The sequence below is a fragment of the Fusarium odoratissimum genome (assembly GCF_000260195.1).
Source record: "Fusarium odoratissimum NRRL 54006 unplaced genomic scaffold supercont1.1, whole genome shotgun sequence".
Classification (NCBI taxonomy): Eukaryota; Fungi; Ascomycota; class Sordariomycetes; order Hypocreales; family Nectriaceae; genus Fusarium; species Fusarium odoratissimum.
This window is the reverse complement of record NW_022158687.1, coordinates 339,617-365,986: the sequence shown is the minus strand read 5'-3', so window position 1 is coordinate 365,986 and position 26,370 is coordinate 339,617. Positions and strand designations below refer to the sequence as shown.

General features: G+C 50.0%; 7 protein-coding genes across 10 annotated transcripts; 3 read left to right on the top strand and 4 right to left on the bottom strand.

Moving 5' to 3' along the window:
* Positions 1-834: 834 nt before the first annotated feature.
* On the top strand, positions 835-5,318 carry FOIG_00144 (uncharacterized protein). 2 transcript variants are annotated; one of them, XM_031196148.1, is made up of 3 exons: positions 835-2,412; positions 2,460-3,918; positions 3,969-5,318. In XM_031196148.1, the coding sequence occupies exons 1-3, from the start codon at positions 2,059-2,061 to the stop codon at positions 4,028-4,030; spliced, it is 1,875 nt and encodes a 624-aa protein (XP_031071915.1). In that variant the 5' UTR covers positions 835-2,058; the 3' UTR covers positions 4,031-5,318. The 2 variants fall into 2 exon arrangements, with proteins under 2 accessions (XP_031071915.1, XP_031071916.1); XM_031196149.1 differs by having other exon boundaries at positions 2,460-5,318.
* A 7-nt stretch (positions 5,319-5,325) lies between these two features.
* On the top strand, positions 5,326-6,838 carry FOIG_00143 (alcohol dehydrogenase). Its single transcript, XM_031196147.1, has 2 exons — positions 5,326-5,781; positions 5,832-6,838. Exons 1-2 carry the CDS (start codon positions 5,577-5,579, stop codon positions 6,767-6,769), a joined length of 1,143 nt encoding a protein of 380 aa, XP_031071914.1. The 5' UTR covers positions 5,326-5,576; the 3' UTR covers positions 6,770-6,838.
* A 111-nt stretch (positions 6,839-6,949) lies between these two features.
* FOIG_00142 (uncharacterized protein) lies at positions 6,950-8,505 on the bottom strand. The gene is made up of 3 exons (XM_031196146.1): positions 8,206-8,505; positions 7,909-8,158; positions 6,950-7,860 (listed from the first exon to the last, which is right to left on the bottom strand). The coding sequence occupies exons 1-3, from the start codon at positions 8,240-8,242 to the stop codon at positions 7,116-7,118; spliced, it is 1,032 nt and encodes a 343-aa protein (XP_031071913.1). The 5' UTR covers positions 8,243-8,505; the 3' UTR covers positions 6,950-7,115.
* A 1,472-nt stretch (positions 8,506-9,977) lies between these two features.
* On the bottom strand, positions 9,978-16,293 carry FOIG_00141 (uncharacterized protein). The gene is made up of 2 exons (XM_031196145.1): positions 11,057-16,293; positions 9,978-11,006 (listed from the first exon to the last, which is right to left on the bottom strand). Exons 1-2 carry the CDS (start codon positions 15,617-15,619, stop codon positions 10,791-10,793), a joined length of 4,779 nt encoding a protein of 1,592 aa, XP_031071912.1. The 5' UTR covers positions 15,620-16,293; the 3' UTR covers positions 9,978-10,790.
* A 614-nt stretch (positions 16,294-16,907) lies between these two features.
* Positions 16,908-22,774, top strand: FOIG_00140 (uncharacterized protein). Of its 3 annotated transcripts, none has more exons than XM_031196143.1 (3): positions 16,946-17,260; positions 17,319-17,779; positions 17,841-18,511. In XM_031196143.1, exons 2-3 carry the CDS (start codon positions 17,763-17,765, stop codon positions 18,262-18,264), a joined length of 441 nt encoding a protein of 146 aa, XP_031071910.1. In that variant the 5' UTR covers positions 16,946-17,260; positions 17,319-17,762; the 3' UTR covers positions 18,265-18,511. The 3 variants fall into 3 exon arrangements, with proteins under 3 accessions (XP_031071909.1, XP_031071910.1, XP_031071911.1); XM_031196144.1 differs by having other exon boundaries at positions 16,946-17,295; positions 17,569-17,779; positions 17,841-18,480; XM_031196142.1 differs by having other exon boundaries at positions 16,908-17,779; positions 17,841-22,774.
* Positions 18,417-22,820, bottom strand: FOIG_00139 (uncharacterized protein). Its single transcript, XM_031196141.1, has one exon. It carries the CDS (start codon positions 22,622-22,624, stop codon positions 18,650-18,652), a length of 3,975 nt encoding a protein of 1,324 aa, XP_031071908.1. The 5' UTR covers positions 22,625-22,820; the 3' UTR covers positions 18,417-18,649.
* A 669-nt stretch (positions 22,821-23,489) lies between these two features.
* On the bottom strand, positions 23,490-26,028 carry FOIG_00138 (uncharacterized protein; the record flags this gene model as incomplete). Its single annotated transcript, XM_031196140.1, has 2 exons — positions 23,490-24,444; positions 25,101-26,028. 2 exons carry the CDS (start codon positions 26,026-26,028, stop codon positions 23,717-23,719), a joined length of 1,656 nt encoding a protein of 551 aa, XP_031071907.1. The 3' UTR covers positions 23,490-23,716.
* Positions 26,029-26,370: the final 342 nt, after the last annotated feature.

Genomic DNA, 26,370 nt, shown 5'->3' with positions numbered 1-26,370 from the left:
GTGTCCAATAACAGGCGGTCCACTGAGCCTGAGCTAAGATACCGGTGTCGGGATGACGTTGCTCGCACTGTTGGAACATCTGCCACAGTTGACCTCCAGGGATAGAGCATCTGATTTGCTTCTCTACAACCATCACGAGGTGTCATTCTGCAGCCTTTCCAGAGAAGCATCAGCATCAAACATCCAATACTGTCAGCCTCTTGTGCCCTCAGCCTTTCAAGAGGCTGACTGCCTTCTCAAATCAATGCCAACCCAGTTAAAGTGGTGGCTTGAAGAAAGCCGGCCAGCCTCCCCTCGTCCCGGGCTCATCACTTAATTTTTTTTTTTTTCACAAAGCCCCCACCATGAGCTAAGAATTTAGAAGTGCATTTCGATCTAACTAAGAGTAAGTGTAGTAGGGGAGAAAAGAAAGGCTAATATTAGACACGGTACTGTTAAAAGTAGCAAGGCTTCATTAACGGTTAAGTTAACCGGTATTGCTAGCGAATTAGATACTAAATAAGTTCGAGTCTTTGAATGATACCCGACAATGAATGGATTGGATGGATCTTGAACAATGGAATGGTAAATCTCAAGGGCCATGCATCCATGGGGTCCCAGAACAACCCCTTGATGGGCATCTCAGGGGATGGGCATACTGGGGTTCCACAGTGGACTTCTGACAGCTGGAGAATAATTGAACTGCGCTGAAAACCCCACCAATTTGCGCCGGGCTTGGGGTGTTCTTCTCAGGTGGCTCATCACAGTGTGGACACTGTCCTAACGACGCCCCATCCCACCTCGTTCATATTGGAGGTCATGGATCCATGGATCCCCAGGAGGGCAAGAAAAAATACGGTGCTGCTGTGACTGCTAAAGAGTCAGGACTGAGAGGAAACCTAAAGGAACCTGAAGGGAAACTTGACGGGAAACCATTCGCCGTCCGCTGTCACCTCCCCAACCACATCCACACCTAATTAATCCCCTTCTCATCAATCCTCTCTCTTTCTTTGGTTACAACACCCCCGTCTCCCGTCTCCCGTCCGCCGTTTTCCCGTTCCAGATCATCCATCCATCACTGAGAACGTCCCGGACATTTTGCTAACTGGGACTTGTTCCATCTTTTTTCCTCTCCTTCCCTCCCCGTCCCCTTTTCTACCTCTTCCTCTAACCTCTCTCTTAAACCTCATCATTTATCCTCCTCCTCCTTCCCCTCTCCTCCCCCGATTTTTAGTCTACCTCTTCTTCTCTTCCTTCTTCCCCCTCTCGTCTCCCTCCCTTGACTACTTAGCTACCTACTCCTCCGTCATTCGCAATTTGGTTCGTCTAAACCCAACAACCCTTACGTCGACGAAATCTCCATTCGACCTTTTTTTGCACCAACGAGAAGACGAGGCCATCGCGCGAATCCAATTCCCCCTTTCGCACGACTATTTCTTGTTCATTAGTAGTCTTTTTATTAGCTACTTTTGAGACGTCGCTGGTTTCCAGGGTCATCCGCCTATTACCTTGGCTCCTAGAAATATCGAACTGCGACCATTAAGTAACGCTTTTGAGGTTACTCCGCCATTTCCTGCCAAATCTTTGAATATAGGAATTTGGTTCATTCGGCCTCCTTCGTTGTGCTGGCTGTATTTGTGCACCTTTATCGCCACCTAGGATCTCGCAGTGTCTTCGTTTTAAGCTTCGCGCATTTGTTGCCCAAGGCCTCAATCTTGTTTTAGGCATCTCGCTACACCTGACGGAACAAACTTTTGTGGTCATTGACCCTGAGGCGGAACCCCCGAACCTTGTTTCACCCGACTCTTCTTGAGCACTTTATAGACAGTTTCTTCTGCGCTTGGTACCCTCAACTTTACTTAGCTACACCGCTTTCACGACCGAGACCCACGAGCCAACGATTTGATGCCGCATTTTTAACTGCTTGTTACGCATCCCCGATACCCCCTCGCGTCCGCATTCCTGACACACTGCACATTCTGTACGTGTCAGCTTGATATAAAACCTCAAGAAAAGCAGGTGAAGTCGACTGCTGGGTAAAAACAGCAGCTATTTGCCAAGCTGGATCCCGTCATCACAATGTCGCAGCAACCGCACGATATGGGTTACCTTGACTATGGTACATCAACCAATCGCTCCCCGAACTCGAGACAGAACTATGCTACAGCCGGTGGTTTCGCTGGCCTCTCGCTACCTCGCCAGTCCCAACGCCCTTTTGATGCTCCTCTAGGTTCATCTGCCCTCTACCCTGCCGACAGGATCGGAAGTGGGTACAACCACCGTGGTATGGAGAATATGGCTGGTATGCAGGGCTACATGCTGGATAATGGTCAAGCTTGGAACTATAACACAACTGGAGTCGCTACTGTTAACGGTGCCGTGAATGGCCCTGGACGACAACGAAACGTGAACCGACGAGCCGCTCTTCCTCAGGTATGTAAATATAGAGAATTTATAGGACTATGTCTGATCAGAAACAGAACTGGACCGATCACAGCGCTCTTGGTATTCATGGCAACCATGGAGGTCTTCAGCCCTACCAAGGAGGCATGAACAACAACCCCATGTCAAATGGTGGTCTCCGTGTTGAGCACCCCGGATCTCACGGTTCCCCCACTGATCTTCGATCAAACACCTCAGACGCCGACCAGCTTATCCCTACAGCTATTGTTATTAAGAACATCCCTTTTGCCGTTCGAAAAGAGACTCTGGCTTCTATCATGCTTGAGATGCACCTCCCTCAGCCATATGCCTTCAACTACCACTTCGACAATGGCGTCTTCCGAGGTTTGGCTTTCGCAAATTTCCAGTCTGCCGAGGATACACGCATGGTGATTGAGGCGATGAACGGCATGGATGTCCATGGCCGTAAATTGCGCGTCGAGTACAAGAAGATGCTCCCTGAGGCTGAGAGGGAGAGGATTGAACGCGAGAAGCGAGAGCGACGAGGCCAACTTGAGGAGCAGCACCGTGCCCCCATGCTTCACCAGCAAAGCTCTATCCAGTCACTTGGCAGTCTTTCACAGTCTCAAGCTAGAGGACCATCGCACCTCGGCATGCTCGAGGCATCTCGTGTTCAGTCTCCCGCACTGACCATGCCAGGCGATGTTGATTTAAACGACCCCCAGACTCTCGAGTTCTACACTGAATTGGTTATGTTCCGTCGTGACGAAGCCCGAGAGGTTCTGGTCTTCCCTGCTGGTATCGCTCCCGAGCATCGACGATCCATCCACATTCTCGCACACAACATGGGCCTTGAGCATCAGTCTGTGGGCGATGGCGAATCGCGCCAGCTTACGGTGCTGAAGCGACAACAGCCATCACCCACCGCCCACATCCACAGTCAGCCAGGCACCAACCTTGACATGCATAAGCGTGGCCTCAGCCGTGCTGCTACATTTGACTTTGCTGCTGACCGTGAGACACGAGCTGCCAGCAGCAATTATTCCCACATGATGGGTCGACAGGGTCCCACTATCGAGCTTCCTGGAAGCCCTGAAGGCAACGGCATCCCCAACAACCTTCGAGCCGCCAAGAGCTTTGCTGATCTGCGATCCTTCACCCCCAGCCCTTCGCAGGCTTCTTCCAGCTACCTCGCCCCTTCGGGAATGAACAACATGGGTGGTAGCTCGACTGCTGCTCGCTTCGGTGACTACATGGGAGGTGCCATGTCACCTTCTGGCCACCCCGGCAACTCTGGTACTCCTGGACCCAAGAATGATTCTGCTCTTCTGAGTAGCCTCAACAGCCTGAACTTGGGCTATGACTCTGGCTCCATGCAGAACCAGGCGCGAAGCACTCCTGGCGCTATTGGCAGCCAGCGCCCCGGTAACAGCTCTAAGGGAGCTCCTGAGCGACAGCCTCGCGGACCTGAGTGGGAGACCAATGCCGGATTTGCTGGGCGACGTGCTAACGGCCACGCCACGCGCGGTAGTGGTGGTACGTCAACCGACACATGGAACAACTGAACGTTGGCTAACTCAAGATAGACTCGTCTGACAATGGGGCACGCGTCGGCTCAAGCTCGACCAACGCTTCGCGATATCACTGAACGTGATTCACCGGCCACCCCTTGACGGGTTAGGCTTTCGACGACCTGTGTGTCAGGCGCCGACTATAACTGCGCGTATCATTACGGATTAACGACAATGACCACGACGCATTGATATTTTGCATCGCATTTGCTTTTATGACTTGTAATACCGACATACCTGGGGAAGTGATGGCAGGAATTTCACTTGTCTTGTTGAACCCCATTGCATATAGTTTACGTGGGAACGGTTTACGACTTTTGAAGATTGTGGGGGAGACGACAGTGGCCTAAGGATGTGTGCGTGTGGCCGACTTGATGACAGTTACCGATGAGAGAGAGCATGGGATAGGATATCTGGATACACAAATGTTTTCGACACAACTGGGCAACCAAAGATGTATAAGGTCACAAACTACAGAAGCACTTGGCAGCACGCATGCACGCATAACCTGGAATACCCTCAGCACGTACCCCGACAAGACCTACGACCACTATCACTACCACCACTTGACGATTATGACGCTTTTACGACGTTACGTCTAGACAGCTATACCGGCTTCTCCTCATCAGGCTGTTCAGCGTCAGCAATGGGAGGGGTTGCCTCGGCGACTTACAACCTACTACTATACCCACCAAATCAAATAATTTCTGTCTAGGCGCTGTTCCTGGCATGACCGCGACGATGAAGACGACACATTTGGAGACGCCCGAGTCCGGCTTTTGGACCAAGGGGCACTGAAAGGGGCCGATGGACGAGTGCGATATGGGTGTTTTTTGAGTCGAAGGCCCGGCCCCGTTGGAAGGAAAAGAAAAAAGTTACAATATCTGGTTATCTGCATTACAGTTGAATTGTCTTGGTTCATGGTTCTGTTACAGTTTCTGTTTATCCTTTTTTATTTATTTTATTTATGTACGGATGGATGGGAGTGGTATTATTCTGATCTCACTTGATTAATTCTTGATCTGCCTGGTCGCGGTGACTCAAGGAGAGTTAGAGATGGGTGTTGGGATGGGATGTGCGTGTGGGCTATTTGGCTATCATTGAATGGAGAAGTTGAGGAAGTTGTAAACACGAATAAGAGAACGAGCAGAGAGAGCCAAAGAGAGATGAGATATGCCTTGCGAATAAGTGTACCGATTAAGTAGTGACGGGCTGTGCTTTGGCTGTTTGAATAGATGTTTTGCTGCGTGTATATCACCCATTGTTTTAACAGTGCATGATGAGAGTTATCTCTTAACAACGCATCATCAAGACCCACATATTTATAGCTTTAAGAGTATCTGCTCATCTTCAACTCTTACTCAATGCTTATCGAAAAAGTCAACTCGTATGATGCAACTCATAACGTTTCGCCGAGCATCAACAAGACCTGATTATTAAGACATTTCTACATCACGGGCGTTGATACCTGAAACGATCTAGTCCTTTCCTCTGATAGGGCGACCACTTTGAAACCTCATCCACCAAAAGCGACGTCGTCTCCACTTGTAAGAGAGCATTGACTGATAGTTGACGTCGTTTGTTCATCGTATTTATATCCTCTCTTGTTCTTTTTTCTTCATCATGGCGAGCTTTATCTCTTCATACCTACCGTTCGGAAGATCCAAGGACGAAAATATGCCGGCGCCTGAGAAGAATAGACAGTGGACCACGGGCCAGGATGGCCTTGATAAGCTCGCTTTTGGGGAGGGTGAAGTTCCCAAGCCGAAGGAGGGAGAGGTTTTGGTTAAGGTTCTTGCTGTTGGGTTGAATTATCGTGATACTGAAGGCATGTTGTTCTATGATATGGAAAAAGGAGGTGATACTGACCGTTGGAAGTTATCAACGGTGATTACAACCACCATGCCTCTATTCAAGACACAGACGCTCTCGTGCCTTGCTCCGATATGTGCGGCACCGTCATCCAGAGCTCGTCGCCAAAACTCAAAGTCGGCGCTCGCGTCATGTCCATCTTTAACCAGACCCATCTCACAGGCCAAGTCACCGAGAAAGACATGGCCTCCGGTCTTGGTCTCCCTCTTCCAGGCGTACTAACAGAATACCGCTGCTTCTCAGCCGATACTCTCGTCCCCGTCCCCGGTTATCTCTCCGACGAAGAAGCAGCGTGTCTCCCCATCGCAGCTGTAACAGCTTGGATGTGCATCAACGGCATGCGACCGCTTGGCCAACCTGCTGATGGAAGCAAGAAGAAGGAAACTGTTCTTCTTCAGGGCACGGGTGGCGTAGCGATTGCGGGGCTGCAGATCGCCAAAGCAGCTGGGTTAAACGTCATCATCACTTCTTCATCCGACGATAAGCTCGACCGCGCGAAGAAGGATCTCGGCGCTGACACGGGTATCAACTACCGCACGCACTGGGAGTGGCAAGAGCCCGTTATGAAGGCGACGCAGAACCACGGCGCGGACATCATCTTCGAGACAGGCGGTGCACGAACCCTGCGCAAGTCGTTTGACTCTGTTGCGTTTGGCGGACTGATCAACTGTGTCGGCTATCTCTCCGGCAAGGAAGAAGAGCAGGACACTGGCGGAAAGGTTGGTGTGAATGTCCTCGCTCTGAGAAGGAATGTCACGCTCAAGGGGATTCTGAACGGGCCGAAGGATCGGTTTGAGGAGATGGTGGCGTTTTATGAGAAGCATTCTATTCACCCTGTTGTGAGCAAGGTGTTTGGGTTTGAGGAGGCGAATAAGGCGTTGGAGTTTTTGAGCAGTGGACAGCATTTTGGAAAGGTTGTTGTGAGGGTTTCGAAGAAGGAATAGAAGAGATAGATCTACACGGGTTATGAGATGAATAGATGCTGATATAAGAGTGAGTGTCATTTGTGTTACGTCAGGCTGATATCGTGTTCGTATGTCTTTGGCCTTGGTCATCGTCTGGTGTAACACCAAGATGATCCATGTGTGTAGTTTAAACCCGAAGGCATACACACGATCAAGCGTTGTGGTTAAAGGCCTGTGTTAAGGTTTCATTATAAGTATCATCATATTGCCCTGATGAAGCCCCCATGAACCCAGAAGTGAGGACCCTCCTTGTAATGTACAAACCCAGCACCTGATTCTCCTGATTCGTGCATATACAAGCAAGTGCTTTTGTTCTACATGGTAATTACAAAGACTTTGGAACAACTCGCACATCGGAATCGATCAGGTCCAGCCTGTTGATCAACGGCGCAAAGATATAATCCTGAATCGGCTTAAGAACAAGAACAACACGGTTGATGCGCCACCCAAGCAACGGAACCAGAGCCCCGATAAATGCATCCGTGAGAAAGTGGTTCGCAGTAGCGACAATAGTAATAAGCATAGCGGCCGGCCAAAGAGGAGCGAGGATGCGCATAAGTCGATGCGGAGAGAATCGACACATACAAACTGCGAAGAAAAGTGATGTTCCAAAGTGCAAACTCGGCATCGCAGCAATAGTCAACTGAAACCGATTATTGTTCCAGACATTAGCACCTCCAGCTTTACTATGCAGAACATCAACGAAGCCATATTCCTGCGGTAGTAATCGTGGAGGAGAGCAGCGCCAGAGCGTTACAATGACGAAAGCAATAGCGTTATCGACGGCGATTGTACGACGGATGCGTTGAAAGGTTGGTGATGGGAGATATGTGTAGATGTAGATGAGGAAGAGGATGCCAATGCTGATGTGGGAGTAGTATATCTTTGCGAGGATGGGCATGAGCCATGGCTGTTGGTTCATTATGTATGATTGGAAGCATTGTTCGATATCGAGGCCGAAGAAGGATTCTAGAGTGAGTATCTGAATGGCGTGGTCTCGGGCGCGGTTGAAGATTGGTTCGTTGCCTGTGATTGCTCTGGCTGATACGGCTCGAAGGCCTTGGTAGATCCTACAACCATCAGCATATATCTACTAGTTAGCGCCATAATGAACATACCAATATGTCAAATTCCAGTACCAAATCTCTATCAAGAACGGAAACGCATTGAAGAAGCGAGACAACAGAACGAAGAAGATGTTTGGAGCCTTGCGAGCTGGACGTTCGATCTGTTGGAGGAGAGTGGGCTTCAAAGGAGGCGAGTCGACGTATCGTTGGCCTTCAACATCGTCCAGTGATTCGTTGTACGTGACTTGAGTATCTCGTCGTCTGTTGATAAGACATCCTACAGTGAAAGCGAGGACGATGACTTGAAGCTGTCAGTGAGATGAGGCTTAGGGCGTGACGTTGACTTACACACTGGTTCGACCACGTTCTTTGAAGCTACAACCATGATTGCAATGAACAAAAGTAACAGAATCCAAAGAAAAGGAAGATATTAAACCCGATTATATATGATAAGGACAAACAAATATCATGTCTATAAAAGAGGGTGATGTAAACTGTTCGTCGAGAATCTATCCAAAAAAGGGAAAGAAAGAAGGGACGAAGGATTTAAGGACAAGTGACAGAAACAAAGATAAAGTAAAGTCCTAGATATAAGGCAGGTAGATAATAAGAGAATCAAATCTGCAAGCCAAGGATAGACAAGTTGCACGAACAAGGAAACTTATTGGGGGAGTACCAAACAGGGAACAAAGCACAAGACACAGCACAACACAGCAATATTGCATGTCACTGCCATCGGAGAATAGGAACAGGAATACCGATCCTACTCTAATCACACCCGGCGCTTGACCATTTGAGGGTTCAAGGTTCTGTATTCTATGGACGTCTCAAGACCTCACATGCATGAGATATCCCTGCTCTCACAGCAAAATAAACATCCGATGAAGAACCCCCTGTCTTGTAAATCTGTGGATACTTATCGTCTAAGTCCTCACGCCTCCGCGGATGCCGTCGGACTTTACCACATCTAATTCGACCAGAAAGTCAATATCAATACTTCAAGCCTTACAATAATCTCATAGACACGTCTTGTCAACGTGTTGCAGTGGCTGAGACCTCGACACATAAGCTCACCTCAGCATCCATGCCCAATAAAAGGGTTACATAGAGTACAGTGCAATAAGCTTAACCAACATAACTGTATCCTATTCCCTGCATATTACCTCTCGAAGCTTAATGTATTCAGACACCAATCTTAGCCGTTGAGTGACTACAGCGGCACGCTTCTCCCAGCGTGACGTGTTGCCAAGTGTGAATGTGCACGCGATCATCTTCTTCAACACACAGAAGGGTTACACCTGCGGCTGAGAACCCAACATGGCGATAAGTAATTGGTTAAAAAGACAAATTGTCTGCCGCAGTGATATTGCAATTATCGTTGAATAGACGTTGTGAAAAAAAGCTTGTTTTCTCTCCCCTCCAATTTCCTATTTTTGACGTCAAGTATATACCATTATGATCGAAATGATTTCCTTTTTGGGCTGTTGTCGAATCTTCTCCGTTTGAGATAAATCCCGGCGGTTCGGCCTTGACTACCACCCCGAGATTCTCAACGCTTTCCGTGTCCGAAATCCGGAATGCGCGGAGGTTTTGGACCGGAGCTTCACTTCCTCTGATCGGAGTCAAAGAAAGGTGGGAAACCTCGGTAGATGGAGACTGGGAGCTTGGTATGATCTGATATGGCACGACTAACACACATGGAGGGCTATGATCTCATCACCAACATGCTATTCTCCAAGATATAGACAGTGAGGCTCACCACTATTCAACGGAAACTTTCTCAAGCCTACCGGTAAGCATAGATCCCATGTAGCTTAGTACGGAGTACAAGTGAGCCAAGTGGCAGCTAGGATCAGATGCCTTGTACCTGTAGCATCACATCGAACCACGGATCCGGCGCCGAGTTACCCCTTTTTCTAGGGCTGATCCGATACACGTTTAAAAAAAGCTTGTCTGACCTTAAAGGCTTAATTGACGGCGCCAGTTGTCTGCCGAGAGGCGAGAGCATGCAGCTTGCCATCACTATTAATATCCGTAGGTTCCGGTGTCCACAAGGATCATCACCTCTATCCGTCCATATTAGGCATTGCTATTCATTCTTGGTTCTTGGTTCCTGGTTCTCGTTCTCGTTCTCGTTCATCGATTAATGTCGATGTAGTGATCATACTTCTCCATATGGCTGCGTCAGAAACAGAGACTGTATATTGACATGTGTCTCCATCATATACATCTGCTTTGCCATTGATAGGCTCACGCCGAAACCGCCTCGATACATCATGAGACCCAGTAAACACAGTCGATCAAGTCAAATCTCACTCAATTAGACACGAATCATGACAGTATCCGTATCAACTCAAACATTAAATTATCAAAACTAGACCAAAGAGGAAGAAGAACAAGACATCGGTTTCCTTATCCTCTCCCCCATTTCGTCATTCCTCCGCCATCGCACCATCCTGTCCCTCCCCCCTTTCTCCAGGGTATCATAGCATTTCCATCCCAAATAAGAAGTGAAATGATTTGAAATGAACTAAAGTAAAAGTGAAGAAAGAGAAGAAAAAAAAAACGAGTCAAAGCACCAAAAGTAGCCGATTACATCCAATGCACGTTAAAAGGTTTCGCACGCCCGCAACATGATCCCAAATCCAGGCCGGCAAAAACATTACCATGACCCGAGGCCGTAAACATCTGTAACCTCCTGATAATGCACATGTATCTTATGTCTTTTTTGTCGTATTCACAAAGCGTGAATGCTTCCGAAATGCTCCCTTCCCCAGCGTCATGTACACCGTTGCTGTTGCAACTTCTAGCCTACGTCAAAGGTCTACGTTTCCGCAGACCACTTCGTTAGACAAGTCGAAAGGTTGATTGCCGAATGGTTATCGGCTACCACCTTCCTCCACAATTCTATGCTGTACACAAACAGCCCTCAATTACTCGTAGCGTCGAGGGGCACCGAACGTGTCGAGCACATGCTCGGATGTTCGAATAATCCATTCAAGCTTGGGTCTCTCGAGGTTGGCCAGGAAAGGATCCGTGGGGAAGCCATCTTGGATGCCGCCGATGAGAGGCTGGATACGTCCAATTAGGAGCTGCATGGTCTGAGTCGTACTCTTGATCACATCGCGAGCACCCTGTTGTTCCCATTCCTGTAATACGTTAGTTGAGGCTCATCATCCATGATACAGTGCGGACTTACAAAAGCGGGAAGGTTTTCAGCAAAGGCTCGGAGAGCCATTTCAATCCATTCGACTTCCTCCTTGAGACGAGCGTTGGGCTTCAGATCCTTGGAGATTGTGGCAATAACAACAAGCAACATTAGGGGTGGAAGATTCTCGAACTTGGCAGGAGGGAAGCGACTGAGGCAACGGCGGAAGATCTCTTCCTCACGTCCACTCTGGATCCACTGGATCATGGCGTCCTGGTAACGGCCCTCCTGGATGGCCTGCTCAACAATTCTGATGCGCTGCATCAAGTCGTGATCAGCCTCAGGCTCTGTCTGGTTACGCTGGCTGGCGTAGGCACCAGCAAGAGCACTGACGCTGGAGGCAGGAGCGACATAATCGGAAGCCTGTTGCGACGCTTGAGGGCTGTTCACTTGTTGAGAGCCACGGAGGTACTGGGGGCTACCCATATACTGCTGGGCCTGGCTGGCGGCCTGGCTAGGAGCTTGACTTGGGTGGTAGCTACCAGCGTGGCTGGCCTGGGGATGGTGCTGGTTGGAGCTGGCATAGCCGTGATGGGGAATGTTCTGACCGTGGCCGACGTTCTGGGGGATTCCGGGAAGTTCATGGACAGGCTGCTGTTTGAACTTGAGGAAGTCGGCCTGGAGCGCCGCCTGAGAGGCAGACATGGTTGTGACCATCTCCGATAGACGAGTGACGTGAGACAGGAGCTGGTCAATCTTGGCGGTATCGGAAGCATGCTGGGCCTTCATGTACTCAAACTGGTCATGGTATTGCTGGTGAAGCTCGCCTGCGACACGCTGCGACGCCTGAGTTGCAATGTTAGTGAAAGTCGGGGTGAGTCGCTGAGTCAATGTCGCCAGAACTTCCTGCTGCACGCTCGTAGCAACCGAGTTTCCAACGCGGTCGGAGATAGCCTTGATGAAATCGCCAGAGCGTAGGGATCGGTTGAGAGCATGAGGAAGAGAGCTCTGGATCTCCTTCTGCACGGTAGAGGTAAGATGAGGCTGCAGCTTGTTGTCGAGAAGATCGGTAACTGCGGCGCCAGCCTTGTCGCCAATGGCAGGAATGACGAGCTCAGTGAACTGGTGGTGGATCAGAGCCTCTAGGACCTTCTGAGTGTTTTCGTTCAGCACCTCCGAAACCATATCAAGGAGTTTAAGCTGGTGCTGATTGAAGTTCTCGTCACGGACGCGGATGTCATCGTCAATCTTGCCGTGAAGGTTCTTGAACGATGACTTGAGAGTCTCGCCAACACTCACGGTGAGACGAGACTCGAGTCCAGAAATGGCGGCATCCAAAGCCTCACTAGAGACAGCAGGTGTGGAGGCGTTGTTCGCAGTCTTGGCATCCTTATTGCCAGCGCGAGGTGCAGCGCCGTTAGTGGCTGTATCACCCTGGTTGGCAGCATTCTTCTTCTTTCGTGACTTTCGCTCAGGCTTCTCCGACTGAGACTCCTTGGCGGATTGGACAGGCGTTTCAGCCTCCTTCGGCTCACTCTTGGCCTTGGCTGGAGTAGCCGATTCAGGTCCACGCTGGCTAGACTCGGCTTGGGCTCCTGGGGTGGGCTGGACGTTCTCCTTGTTCGTGCCGCGGTTAACGATACGGACAACGGCGTCTCCATTGCTGGCTGGGGTAGGTGCCTCGGCGGGCTGAGGAGCCTTGAGCTTCGAAACAGTGACGACGCCCTGGGCAACGGCATCAACACCGTCGAGGACCTTGTTGTCCTTGGACCATCCGAGCTCAGTCTGCTTGACAAGGAGGCAAGCAACACCCTTTGAGTGCATGGCGTACAGCTCAAAGAGAGTGGGTTCGTCGGCATCTTGAACCATGGCAGGAGTACCAAGAATGTCAAGACTTCGCAGAATTCCCCGGTTAGCAAACGAGTACTCACGAACACCACTAATGACAGCGGTACTATCCGGCTGGGGGATGGAAGAGTCCTGAGCAATGAGTCGCTGGATATACTCGGCCTGAGATACACTCTTGAGGTTGTACTTGGGTGCGGACAAGTGCGCAAAGTAGATCGAGTTGCGCGTGGGGTGGCCAATGACAATCATGCCAGTAGCTGAGTGGTACATGACACTACAGACAGCATCCGACTCCTTGCTGTGGGGGAGGTTGAACTCCTGCACGGGCTTGCCGAGAGCAAGATCCCAAAGCTGCAGAGTGTGGTTCTGTTTCATTCCAACAATCATATATCGCAGGGCGCATCGCTTCTGGTAAGGCCGCTGCTTGTCGAGAAGAAGAACTGAAGTGGGCCAAGCCTTCTCACCTTCAGGTGTGGTGGCAAGTGTCATCAGGGGCTCCTTGACCTCGAGGTTGGTTTCAGCGGGCATGGGAGCACGCGGGTCGGAGCCCTCCTTGACAGCGGTCAGGTCTCGAACATCCCAGAACTTGACCCGACCAGACTTATCAAGAGAGACGATAACAGAGTCGTCCTGACTAAAGGTGAAGTCCTTGCCGGCCTTACCAGTGTTGATCTTCAGGGAGCACTGCTTGGCAAGGGTTTCGGTGTCGACAACGCGGTCGTGGCCAGGCTTGAACAGGTTGTTCTGAAGGATGTATGAAGGCCAAATGAGGTTGATGGACTTGCCGCGACCGACGGCAAAGTACTCGGGGTGAATTGTCGAGGTGCGGGCACGGGTCTTGAGAACACCACCAGGGGCATCACCCTCCTGGGAGCTCATGGGAGGTAGGGCAAAGCCATACTGCTCCATATGAGCATCTTCAATGTGATCCTTGTCGCCATCACGAATCTGAACCCAGTAGACGGTGCCGCTAATGCCAGTACCGATGATGGCCTCACGGTGAGCGCCGTCGTGGTCAGTAGGCGTAACAGACATGGCGACATTGAAGATACGGTCCTTGGTGTCGGTGAAAATCTTGGCATCCTTGCCATCCTCCTGTCGAATAACACGCAGACCACCCTGCTTGGACATGCCGTAGGCCATGTAGTTCTCGGTAGCGGTGTAAAGGTTGCGATCAATCTGATCAAACTCCTTCTTGAGTCGAGCAATATCCATGATAGTCTCATCGCGGAACAAGGGTCGTGGCTCGGTGCCCTCTTCCTGAAGAGTAATAGAGATCCACGGCTTCATGGGGAAGTTAAACACCTTGACAGGTGGGGTCTCCTTCTCTTCAATAACGACGATCTCGTCCTGGTCAGCGCTCTCCCAGCTCTCAGCAACACCCTGAGCAGCCTCGTCAACAATTTCGCGAACAGTCTCGGCGACGTCGTGTGGGAGGGTGTCCTCGAGAAGTCCCTCATTCTCGCTGCGGTCAAGCTCAGCTTGGATAGCCTGGGCGGCAATATGAGCACTGTCCTCGAATTCCTTCTCAGACTTGGCGTTGAGCATATCGTCAAGGTCCTCGGCGATTTCAGCCTGGGCCCGTTCGTGCTCCGCGCGCTCAAGCGCCTCCCGGGCTTCATGATCAGCCTGCTCGGCAATGTCCTCGATGGCCTCTGCGACGGTCTCCTTGGCGGTCGAATTGTAGTTGTCGAATTCGGAGGTCGGAGGGGTACCCTGCTTCACCGAAAGGTGAGACTGCAGAGACGCGGTTCGGGTTGCCTTGCGACGGATCTGGTGAGGAGAGGTAGGGAAAGCAGCTCGGTCACTGCCAGCGCCGACCGAGTGGTCGTGGCGGTGGGAGTGATGGGAGTGGTGAGAATGCTGGGATGCAGCTGGTGAGTCCTTCTTAAGAATCTGGAAAGGAAGAGCTGGTGGCGACTGAGCAATGTGGCTCTGGCTCTGACTATGAGGAGACGACTGAGCAAGGTTTCCCAACAGTTGCTGGAAAAGAGCCGAGGTGTCAGTCTGATCCTGCGAGACATGGTGGAAGGAGTCGGATGCATTCGAGGGCGCGTGCGATCCTGCGTAGGAATCGACCGGGCGGTGCTGCTGATTCGAGAACTGATTGCCATGCTGCTTAGGGTACTGCTGCTGATAACTGCCAGAGTAGCGAGCAGGTTCGGCAGGAGCAAGGTCGGGAGACTGAGGCGTAAGGTTGTTGGAACGCGTGGTCTCAGTCAGAGCCGACTGCTGCTGGTCGCCCTGGCTAGGCTTGGGGCGGTTCAACAGGTTGAGCAGATACGAGCGCGTATCGGCCGGGGGAGAACCGTTGCCAAAGGCTTGCTGAGGGTGCGGCTGCTGGGGCTGCTTGGGCTCTTCCGGCTCGTGGGCGCCGCGCATAAGGGCGGCCAGGAGACCAGTCGGGTCAGCAGAAGAAGGAGCAGGCTGGTGAATCTGAGCAGGGAGAGGGCTCTGAATGATACCTCGACCTTGCTGAGCATGCTGCTGGAATTGGTTGAATTGATGGAGCTGATGGTCCGACAACTGCTGGTGCATCTGCTGAGGAGAACCAGGTTCCTGCGGCTGCTCTTGAGGCTGCTGGGTCTGCTGCTGGATATGAGCCTGGGCCCGATTGTGAGCAGCTTGACTCTGCAACTGCGAGCCACCTGAACCGCTGAACTTGAGCAAGTTCAGCAGATTAGCGGTGCGATCCGAGTTATTGGAAGGCATGCTCATGTTGTTGACAGGCGGCGTAGGCGCCGGAGGCATGTCGAGATTGTCCATAGCGACAAGCCTAGGGTAGCGGGTGCGGTTGCGGACTCGAAAAGAGCTACCGCGTTATTATTGTTGGGTTTTTTCTGAATGTGGATGATTCAGAGACGACAAGAAATGGCGACCAAATGGAAGCGGAGAGCGGGACGAAAGCAAAAGCAAACGGGCCGAACAGATTCCGAGAGGACGCCAAGAGGAAGGACGAAAGGGGACGACGAGGGAGAGAAAAAGAATAAAAAGAGATCAAGATGATAGAATGGAAATGAGTAGATGCGATTCTATCTTTTAATCTTTTTCAATGATGAGATGAGGATGAAGATAAAAAAAGGTGGTTGACGTTGGGGGGGAAAAAACAAAAGTCGCGAAACCGATGATGATGACGGTGAAGTAAGGCAAGGCAATGCAAAAGTAGAGCAGAGCAGAGCAAATCAGTGGCTGGTAGCGGTGGCAGTAGCAGTAGCGGTAACGGCAGTGCCGCAGTGGTACGGTACCTCACTTTAAGCTGATGAGCTAAAAAGCCTGGGAGAGTTGGAGTTTGTGTGTGAAAGCAACCAAGGTGACCCCAAGCAATTATCTGTGCACGTCTGCTAGTGTTTGGGGCGGCCTCAGGAAACAGCTTTGCGCAATATGTTTCGATCGATTGACGATGGAATTGATAACCAGTTGATAGCTGCTGGAGCCCAAGCTGCTTGTTGTCTGTTGCCAGTGCAGAAGCCCACGTTGCCCAATGCTACAAGCAGTGCAATCCAATGTAAGGCAAGCCAAGGTAAGGTACCTTATGTTGAGGTGACGGGAGGGAATGGGATGGATGTTTCCGCCTCACTATTCCCCGATTGCAAGGTAACGCACAGAGCTAAGGTACCTGGAGGGAGTGAAGGAGTGACGTGGTTGACTGGGGCTGGTTGGTGTGTCCTCTGTGTTGTATTTGCTGGTACCTCAAACTGTGAGGATGATATCGGATGATGCCGTTGAAGTGTATCATCCACGGAAAACACAGAGAAGCAAAAATGATAAAGTTTGTCCTTTTTATCGAGTATTAAACATGCTTCCCTCAATGGCATCGAATCTCAAAAGTGGCTGATGCAATGTAAAGCTCTCAGCTGTGATACATACAGGACATACATGGATATGAGTGAACCAGTTCGGCAAGGTAGCGCCCAGACTGCCAGCTGTCAAAGTCACCGCCTCTTCAAGTTCTATTGGTCAAGGCGATGAATCCAGATCTCAGAGACATGTACATTATTGGTGACTCATAACCAAGTAAAGCAGCCCGAGATTCGGTTCGAGCCTGAAAGAACTTGAGATCCTGGCTTTTGCATATGCAGCTGCGGGCCAATTTGTTGCTGCTGCTGCTGCTGTCTGAGTCCCAACATTGTTGAAGAATTTCTGAGACCAGCCTTTCTTTTCCTTTCCGAGACGACATCCTTGAGATCTTCGATGCCTCGACTTGCCAGTTCCAGAAGCGTAAATGATCCCCGAGTTTAATGGTCATTCAGGGACAAATTGTGGTTATTCCCACTAGGCCCTTAGGTTTTGTATCTCAGAAACTTAATCAAGACCTCCGACGATTTGCATATCCCGGATCGCGACGACTGCATTGAGCAACAGGCACAAAGCTAACCATATTATAAACATTTCGTTCTTTATCTTCTGGTGAGGTTTGAAAGTCAAGCAAATACTACAGTGCAGTGAGTATTAAATGCTTCTTCAGTGTTGAATGCCCTTATATGGCCTGGGAGGTGCTGTGAATAACGGCCCAGCCACAAACAACTCAATATAGGACGGGAAGGAAGGAAACAAATACAACTCTATCATCCACCTCACACTTTAATACCCAAAAACAACATACAAGAGCAAACACCAAAATAGCATCAAATATCTTAGTCTTCACTCTAGTCCAGCCAATCCCATGATATCAATACCTAACCCAGAGCCTCAACAACACACTAAACCCAATACAGCATCACCCCCATTCATCACCCTCCAAAACGACGTAACACCTTTAAACCGCCACCAAATCCTCTCCCCGAGTCTCCAGTCCAGCCTTCAACAAACCCTCATGCGCCCGCGCGCAATATACCACGATTAAACATTCTGTCTCCTAGGCGATCAACGCCACATGATACCTCTATTCATCGCATAATTATCGCCCAGCATGTTTTGTCTTCGCAGGTAATTAATACTCGACCCCTTCACAATCACTCTTTCAAACACAAAAACTAACTATGTGCAGTTGGCTTCCACTCCTATTCATCCCGACCAACGCTTCGCCCGCTTTCATATTCCTCTTCTTTATCTGCACGTACTTCCTCAATCGACCATGCGTGTACTGCTCCATCCTCCTCCTTATTCTCTTCCTGACCTCGTGCAACTGGTCCGACCGATGTTTCTTCGACCTTGGCAGTAACTGGTTCCTCCCGCGTCCGACAGTACCGTCTGAGGATGTCGCTTTTACCTCACCGTCAGGGGACCTCGCGTTCAACTCGACTGTCCTCGATATGGCCAACACTACGGTCGCGGCCATTATAAAATCTGCTAGTGATGATCTAGCTGTCAGGAGGGCCGAGTGGTCGGGCTTAGGGATCGAGTGGCTTAGAAATTTACTGGGGAAGAGGGAGTGGAGGATCGATTGTATGGATATCCATATTAGGCTATGAATAGTCTCGCGAGACCGAGAGGGGAATTGATTATATGTGGCCTAATGAGATGTATATTCCAGGCCATGCCAAGTATTCAAGTACTTGATAGACCCTATATGAGCATAACATATTTCAGCGCTAAATCACATCGAGTTCACAAACAAACCACATCGGCCAAAGAGTCCTATAAGCATAACGTGTCTATTCTCATCATATTGACTAAGATAGTCCCCGTAAAAAGTTCCTAATTATGTACCCTTCATGCATCATTCAAACTATCATCGCACCAAAAACCACATGTGTATCCCTCATTTTCTTTCATCAAAAAACGAATGCGTCCTAGGTATATCCTTCGTAGCAACTTACATCAAGGCATATAAAGCATGGCTTCGCTTGCAAATCCCTAAAGCTCATCAGCCTCCTCCGAGTGCTCCGCAGCCTGTTCGGGGGTTTCTTCGTCAGAGCCCAAAGCCTCCGGGGCGGCGGACTCGGAAGTGGCCTCGACCTCGATGCTGGGTTCCGCATCTTCAGCCTCCTGCTCGACTTCATTAAGGTGCTCTTCATCAGGCGACACAGTCTCCTGAGCAGGGTCCTCCTCTTCCTTCACGGACTCGGCCTCGTCAGATGGAAGGACGGTCTCCTCTGTGGGTAGTGTCTCCTCCACAGACGCCTCACCATCGACGGGGGCTTCCGCGGCCAAAATGGTGTCCTCTGCCTCAGGGGCAACACTCTCCTCAACAGCCTCAGCAGCCTGCGTCTCTTGAGATGGAACGTCGGTCGCATACTCAGTGATCTTGACTGTAGCAGTCTCAACAGCTGTTACTGTCTCGACGATACGAACAATGCGCTCCTCACAGGTGGGTTGCTTCTCACTCTCATGTGACTCGGCAGCAGGACCAGCGTCCAATTCTCGGGGTGCCTCAACTCCGTGATATCCTTGAGAAGGAGCTGAGCAAGAAGCACACGGGTCGACGGATCCAGTCGAAGAACCATCGTGGCTAGGATAAGAGCTACCGATAGCAATCTGGTTGTTGTTGAGCTGCTCATCCTGAACGATATGGTTCTCAGCAGTGGTGTCCTCGACAACAATGCTCTCCTCAGGATGATAAGCCTCAACATTGCGTTCCTCCTCAACGACAGGATCCGCAGAAGCAGCAATCTGAGGAGCTGCCTCGGTCGCTTGGATGCTGATAGCCTGTGTCACTGTCACAGTAGGCACTTCCCGATTCATAACAACAGTCTGGAAATTCCTAGGCTCCTGTTGAGGTACAGTGTTTCCACGGATAGCCAAGAGAAGAATGAGAACACTCAGCAAGCCGATCAGGATGTTCTTCTTATCTTGCATGGCTACACGAGCTGATTCGGCCAGTAGCTCGGGAAGAGTAGCGCTCTTCATCGCCTGGCGACGTTCCTCAGCGGTGGGTACTCGAGGGGCGGCATGCGCATAATCGGGGGCACGGTTGCCGGCAGAAGAGCGACTGCGCTCAGCGTATTGCTGATCGTGGTGTTGTGGCTGTTGTTCGTGGAAAGATCGTTGGGATTCCTGATAATGTTCCTTGGAAGCAGGTGTATCGCCATAGATCTCCCTATACCTCTCCTCGTCTCTCCTGAGACGCTCTGCCTCATCATCCTTCGAGTCAGCGGGGTCTTCGGGAGCGATAGATGACTCTTCGGCCTCCAGATTGGTATTTTCAAGGTGAGAAGGCTCGGGTGTAGGTTCGGCACTTCGTGCTTCCTCTGCCAGACTTCTCTCACGTTCTTCCTGAAGATGGTCATCAATATCCTTCTCAAGTTCCTCAAAGGATCGGCTCCTTTCAGCATCTTGATCCTCAGCAAAAGACTCCTCGACATTATCAGTGAGTTCCTTGATGGACTCCTTGGTGACATCAGCGGAGTGCTCCTCCGCAGGCTGAGTATCGTTCGCGAGGTGGCTTTGGTCGTGATCTTTGGTAGTATCGTGGACAGATGCTTCACGAGCCTCTGAAACATCATGGAGAGACTCTTCATGATGAGAAGGCTCGTGGTAAGAGGGTTCGTGGTGAGACGGTTCGTGAAGTGACTCATCGTACGCCGACTTATCACGAACGGATTCCGCATGCAGCGACTTATCGTAACGAGAGTCCTCATGATGGGATGCATCATGACGAGAAGTATCATGATTCTCCATACGTGACTTTCCTTCACTCACATGGCTCATATCCTCAACGTGGTTACGAGACTCTCCCCGTCGTCTAGACAGACGTCCTCGTTCCCTCTCCTCAAACTCCCGATGCTCCTCATCCAGCCTGATGTACCTTTCCTCCTCTTCAGCTTCTCTCATCGCCAACTCCCTCTCCTGGTCAGCTTCCAGAGACACGAGCTCATGTTGCGACACAGCGTCGACAAGAGGCTCTATCTCAACATCAACCCGCTCCATCTCCTTCCAACAAGCTTCCCAGGCACCGCCGCGGATCAGACCGTTGCTGGCATACACCTTGACACGGAAGACCTTGGCACGACCGAGTGACTCATAGTTAATGTCCGACTTGCATGTCTTGCACCAGTGTGTAGGCGGCACCTGAGAGCGACGACTTGATCGGCGCTCCTCTTCCTCTTGTTGTTGATATTCATCCTCCTCACTCTCCTCCTCCTCCGAATCCTCTATTGTCATCTCGTTGGAGGGGCCAAGATAATGACCACACTCTAGGATACGAGCACGACGCCTCATGGGAAGGTCAAGAGCCTCTAGCAGCCTCTCCTCAAGAACCTCGTAGTCGCTCTGGGGGTGAGGTAGGAGGATACCACGCTCGACAGTGGTATCTGCCATGCGATCTTGCAATAGTCGCCAAGCATCTCGTATGGCCTTGCACTCCTTGCTAAGATCATCGGCATCTGCATTCTCGAGCACGTCACCCCACGGCCACCGGAGCGGAAGCAAAGTAACGTGAAGAAGGACAAGGGGTGGTGTAGATCGCTTAAAACGAGGTGGTGTCTTCTTAGGAGAGTACTGCTCTGAAAAGCGAGGAGAGCCAAGTCGAGATGCAGAGAGAGGTGCTCTGCGGCTTGATCGAGGAGAGCCAATTGTTGAGCCTGGAGGTGATGACATCTGCATTGCCTTGACAGAAGAAGGTGATCGGAAGACAGGACGCGGGTTGCCTCGGATAGTAGGGATAAAATCTTCCTCTTCCCTGTCATACTCTGAGAAACCGGAAATACCTGATACACCTGAGACACGAGGCGACCTGGTCATCCGCGACATAGCATCCTGAGCCTTTCTGTTATCAGTCTCCGAGACAGATCCCATTGAGCTGCGAGGACTTCGATCACTAAAAACGTCGTCTTCGTGCTCATGGTGGGAGCTATTCTCGGCGGCCTCGTCCACACCGCCTCTCATACCAGCGGTCGACATTTTTGGGCCTGTGCGAGTACTAACCGACTCTGAATGAGAGATATAGCCAGTATCGTCTGTTCCAGAGTAGCTGTTCAAAGACTCGCGCTTCTCGTGGTTATCGATTTGTGAAGCAATGTCACGAGCAACTCCGTTAATAGCTTCGGAGCGACCAGAGTGTCGACGGCTTGAGTATTCAGATCCCGAAGAGCCAGAGGACTCACGTCGAGAGCCTGAGCGGTCTGACTCGGTCTCTGAAAAGTGCCTCTCTTCGTTGCCCTCTGCAGAGGTTTCAACCTCAGCTTCAGCAGATTTGGCCTTGTCCTCTTCGATAGGTTCGTCCTTTTTGGGTTCCTGAGCGGTGGAGTCTTCGGCAGGAATGTTGTCTGTGGGGATATCTATGGAAGGGGTGTCCTCGGTTGGAGTATCCGCAGGCGTGTCCTCAGTGGTAGTGACGTCTTCGACAGGGGTAGGATCCTCGTCGTTATCTTTTGTATCGTCTAATGAGGGCTCTGTAGCTGTTGTGTCGGCTTCAGCTTCAGAAGTAGCTGGTACAGCTTCGACTTCTTCTGACTCTGTTGCTGGCTCCTCAATTGGCTCCTCTGGCTTATCTTCAGTGTCGACTTGAGCTTTGGCTTCCTCTTTTGGTTCAGCTTCAGGCTCTGATTCAACTTCTGAGTCGGCCTCTGAGTCTGATGCCTCTTGATCAGATTGTGCCTCCTCCTTGGTCTCTTTTGGTGTTATAGTAGATTGATCTTCTTCTTTACGTTCTTCTTTAGCTTCGACCGTAGGCTCGGCCTTTGCTTCAGTAGGTAGGTCGGTGTGGTTTGTCGTCTCAATATCGTTATCAAGCTCTTTGGCAGAGTCGTTCTTTGAATCGTGATCTGTTTCCACTTCCACCTTTGGCTCCTCGGGGGCCCTTGTATCGTTATCGTCCATAGGATCGCTCAAGCAAGATGGATCAACGTGAATCTCGAAATCGAGGTCCTCAGCCCTGTTATGTCGGGGCATCTGAGGGTGAAAGCGGTCAGTGGTTTGTGCCTTTTCGTATGCGTGCCTCGAGTATTTCGCAGTGACACCACACGATAAAAAAGAAAAGGGGATATTGAAGCGAGGAAAGGAAGAAAAGAGAGGTCGAGGGGTCTTCCTGGAATCGTGCAGATATTAGTCCGGGAGGTAACTGTATCCCCAGACGCTGGGCTTGTGTGGCAGCGGATGGTTGGTCGAGGACGTTGGGACTGGCCCCGGTCATTGTTTACATTTGTTGCTGGGTCGACAGCATCTGTGGACGTTGATCCCTGGGCGTGATGTCGAGACAACGGTCAGATTCGCAAACGGAAAGTGGCTGGCTTTCATGATTGAGACGGTAAATGATGATTGTGTTTAATTTCTCCAGTTTCCTTTGTCTTTGATAATTGAATTGTAGTTCCATTTCGCTGGTATTTTATCCCTTGTGAGAGCAATCCATAGCTCTTAGCTCTCCCTGTTAGTTAGTGGACAAACAGAGGTGATGTCATTCCATTGGACCACACTGGGATCCATTCTGATCTACTACTGAGATGCCCAGCAACGAACAAACCCTTGCAGTTGGGGTTTATCTGCAACATTTATCACGTCAGGCCACGATTAGGTGATACTTGCATTTTACTCCTCTGCTCTGCTCTCCCTCTCGTGACCCGAGCCTTTTTCAGCAAGTGTCGTCGCCAACACCAAGTTTAGGGTAACTTCCACTCTCAGGAACGGCCCGTCGGGTCTAGGTGTGTTTCACTTACATAGATTGCCGCATTCCTCGATCACCAGAATAAACATAGCATGTTCTTGTGTTCCTCTAAATGTATAAATTGAATAATCGCTAAAGTCTCGCTGTTCGGAAACTGTACCGAAGAATGTGATACGAAGTCGACACAGCGCATTGACGTAAAGCAATCAATACCATGTCCATGAATAAACACCAGCCAAAAGATGCATCCTTGATAAACCCCCAAAAACATCATAAGAATTACTTGCTCATCAACTATTGTCCCTCTACACCCGTTTCACCATAACGAGAACCAACCTCAAGGCAATCATCACCCCTGGGCAGACCCTCAGAATCAATACCTACTACTTATGTTCGCCAAACCGGAGTCCAACGCGAGTCTGCAGTCCCAAGGTCCCTCCACACCCGCATTTGCATGATATTCGTTGTTGTACAGATCGAAACTCCATAAGGCAGTACGGACACATGCCATCTACCTGACATCCAGGGTTTTTGAATGCTTCATCGACGCATATAACGAACGGCTCACTGAATCCATCGGGTATACCGGTCATACGCTGATGTTCGCAAGCTCCAAAGCGTCCGAGTTCGCCAAGTACGATCGTTCCGTCTTTCCAGGGGTTGGTGAAGGTCCATTGGTTGAAAAGAAGATATCGACCAGAGACGAGTTTTGGATGAGACTCAAAGTGGCCTACTGCTCCACACTTGTCCAAAGGGTGCATTTCTAAACCCGGTGAGAAATCAGTGTGATATGGCTCCAGGAGGGTCTTGAGAAACGACTTCTGTTGATGGGTTTTCTTTTCCAAGCGGTCATATTTGAGGCTCATCTGAACATGCTTATGTTTTAACAACAAGGCTCCTTCCTCGAATTGCCTGAGCGTGTCTTTATTCCATCCTGGTTGGTCTTTGTACGGAGGGCCTTTTGGTTGCGGGCAGAGGTCTTTCGCCTGAAACTCTCGGAAGCGTAGTGCTCGGCCAGTACGCCAGGCACTAGGAAATTGTCGGACGACAAGCATCTTGTACTCTCGCTGTTTCGCAACTGGAAGCTGAGAGAATGGGACGCTGGTATACTCTAATAATCTTTTAATACCGTGGCAGGTTGTTAGAAGACACAGCTTACTGCCCGTGGGGAGGAATGAGTGGATGATGAGCAAGATATCGAGGGGAGTTTGAGCAACAGGGAATCCGACTTCCTATTTGTTGAGGAGTAAGACCCGCTGCCGCATATCCAACGGTATGAAATATCCTGAATTTGAGCCATCGTGAAAGATGAGGGCACGGCTTGAGGTTGAAGTCGAAAGCTTTCGCGTATGTGTTCCTTCAGTGTGCATATATGAGTAGAAGTGAAGATTTAGAAAAGAAAATGGCAGCGCCATGTATTCTTAATTTTGTGCCGTGCACTTATAGCTTGAAAAAGAAAGTATGTAACAAAATTTGGCATGTGATCCAGTGAAGAGAGAGTAAAGGTTGAGTGTGTAATAAAGTTTAACACATCAACCATACGGGAGGCGGCAAAGTTGAGTAAACGGTGTCTAGTCATTCAGACACGTTCCTGAAATATTTGTATGATGAAAGCTAGACGTTCCAAGTCCAATTATACTTCTCATGAGTCTCCCGGAGGACTTGAATAGCTTTGTCGTAAGCACGATGCTTAACATCCCGCTTAACCACGATATCAGGAACTAGAAAGTTTAACACTTGAATTCGCGAGAGAATTTGGTGACTCACCTTCCAAGTATCCATGAAATAGATCTTTCTCATACCAAATTTCCACTCTTTGAACTTCTCTTTCGCCATCCTCTTCATTGATTCGCTCTGCGAACTCTGTCTGTTCTGTAACAAGAATATCGATACCAGGAACGACAAGGAGAATCCGTTCTGGCAACGTTTCCTTTTCTGATAGCACAGGACTAAGTCTTGGGTCTCTAAAGTGTTTTGATCTAGCAGGTGCTGCATATGCGTCGAAAAGGGGCAGAAAGATTTTCGCAGGGTCATTCTTGGGCATGTTGTCTGCATGCGGTTTCTCCCAGGGACTTAGACGGAAGTCAATAACAGCGTAGAAAGTTGCGATGGCCTTTATAGCAGTAGGAGATGGTGCCTGACAGCTTCTCTGCTGAGTGACTGCAAAAGCTAAGTTTCCTCCTGCTGAAAAACCACTCGTGGTCATTAAAGTTGGATCTGCGCCCCAGCGTTCTTCGGCGTTCTCTTGTAACCACTTGATCGTTGCATCAGCATCGTCAATAGCCGCAGGGAAAACATGCTCTGGCGCCACACGATAGTCAACATCAACAACAACGGCCCCTGTCTGTTCTGATACCAGCTGATCGAAATATGCATGGCCCTCCGGCAAGCCACCCATGAATGCACCTGAGTGAAAGTTCACATGAAGTGGCCTGAGAGCTCTCCCCTTTCCAACACCAGCAGCCTTGAAGATCAATGCTCGAACATAACGATCCGGCGAAATATGGAGATATTCAACAGTGTAAGCGCGATACAAAAGACAAGGTATCGTGGCGATGGAGTATGTTAGGAGAGCAGCTGGTTGAAATACTAGCAACCGCCAGCGCAAGGCCCACGGTATATTGCGATAGAAGATCGCCACCAGACTGGGCCGAAGCCAAGTATACAAATGGTGGATGATGCTGGAGACCATCATGAATTTTTGGGTTCACCCATCAATATCGCGATAAAACAGAGGTGAAGTTTAGGTTTGCGGCTGAAATGCAGCAGGACAAAGAATCGAAGTTGTAAGCGGCCCAACATCGCACCGATCTCTTATGAGGAAGAGCCAATCAACAACCACAAGCCAAGAACAAATATCGTCGCATTGAAATGATATCTATCATATTTCAGTGATAACTTTTACAGACTGAGTCCACTCCATCGAAAGTACTACTTACGCTTACAAGCTCACACGTGTTGTTCGAGTCTCGAGTCAACATTGTCCTGCAGATAATTAATTACTATGTTACGTTTCAAACAAGAACAGTTTCAAAAT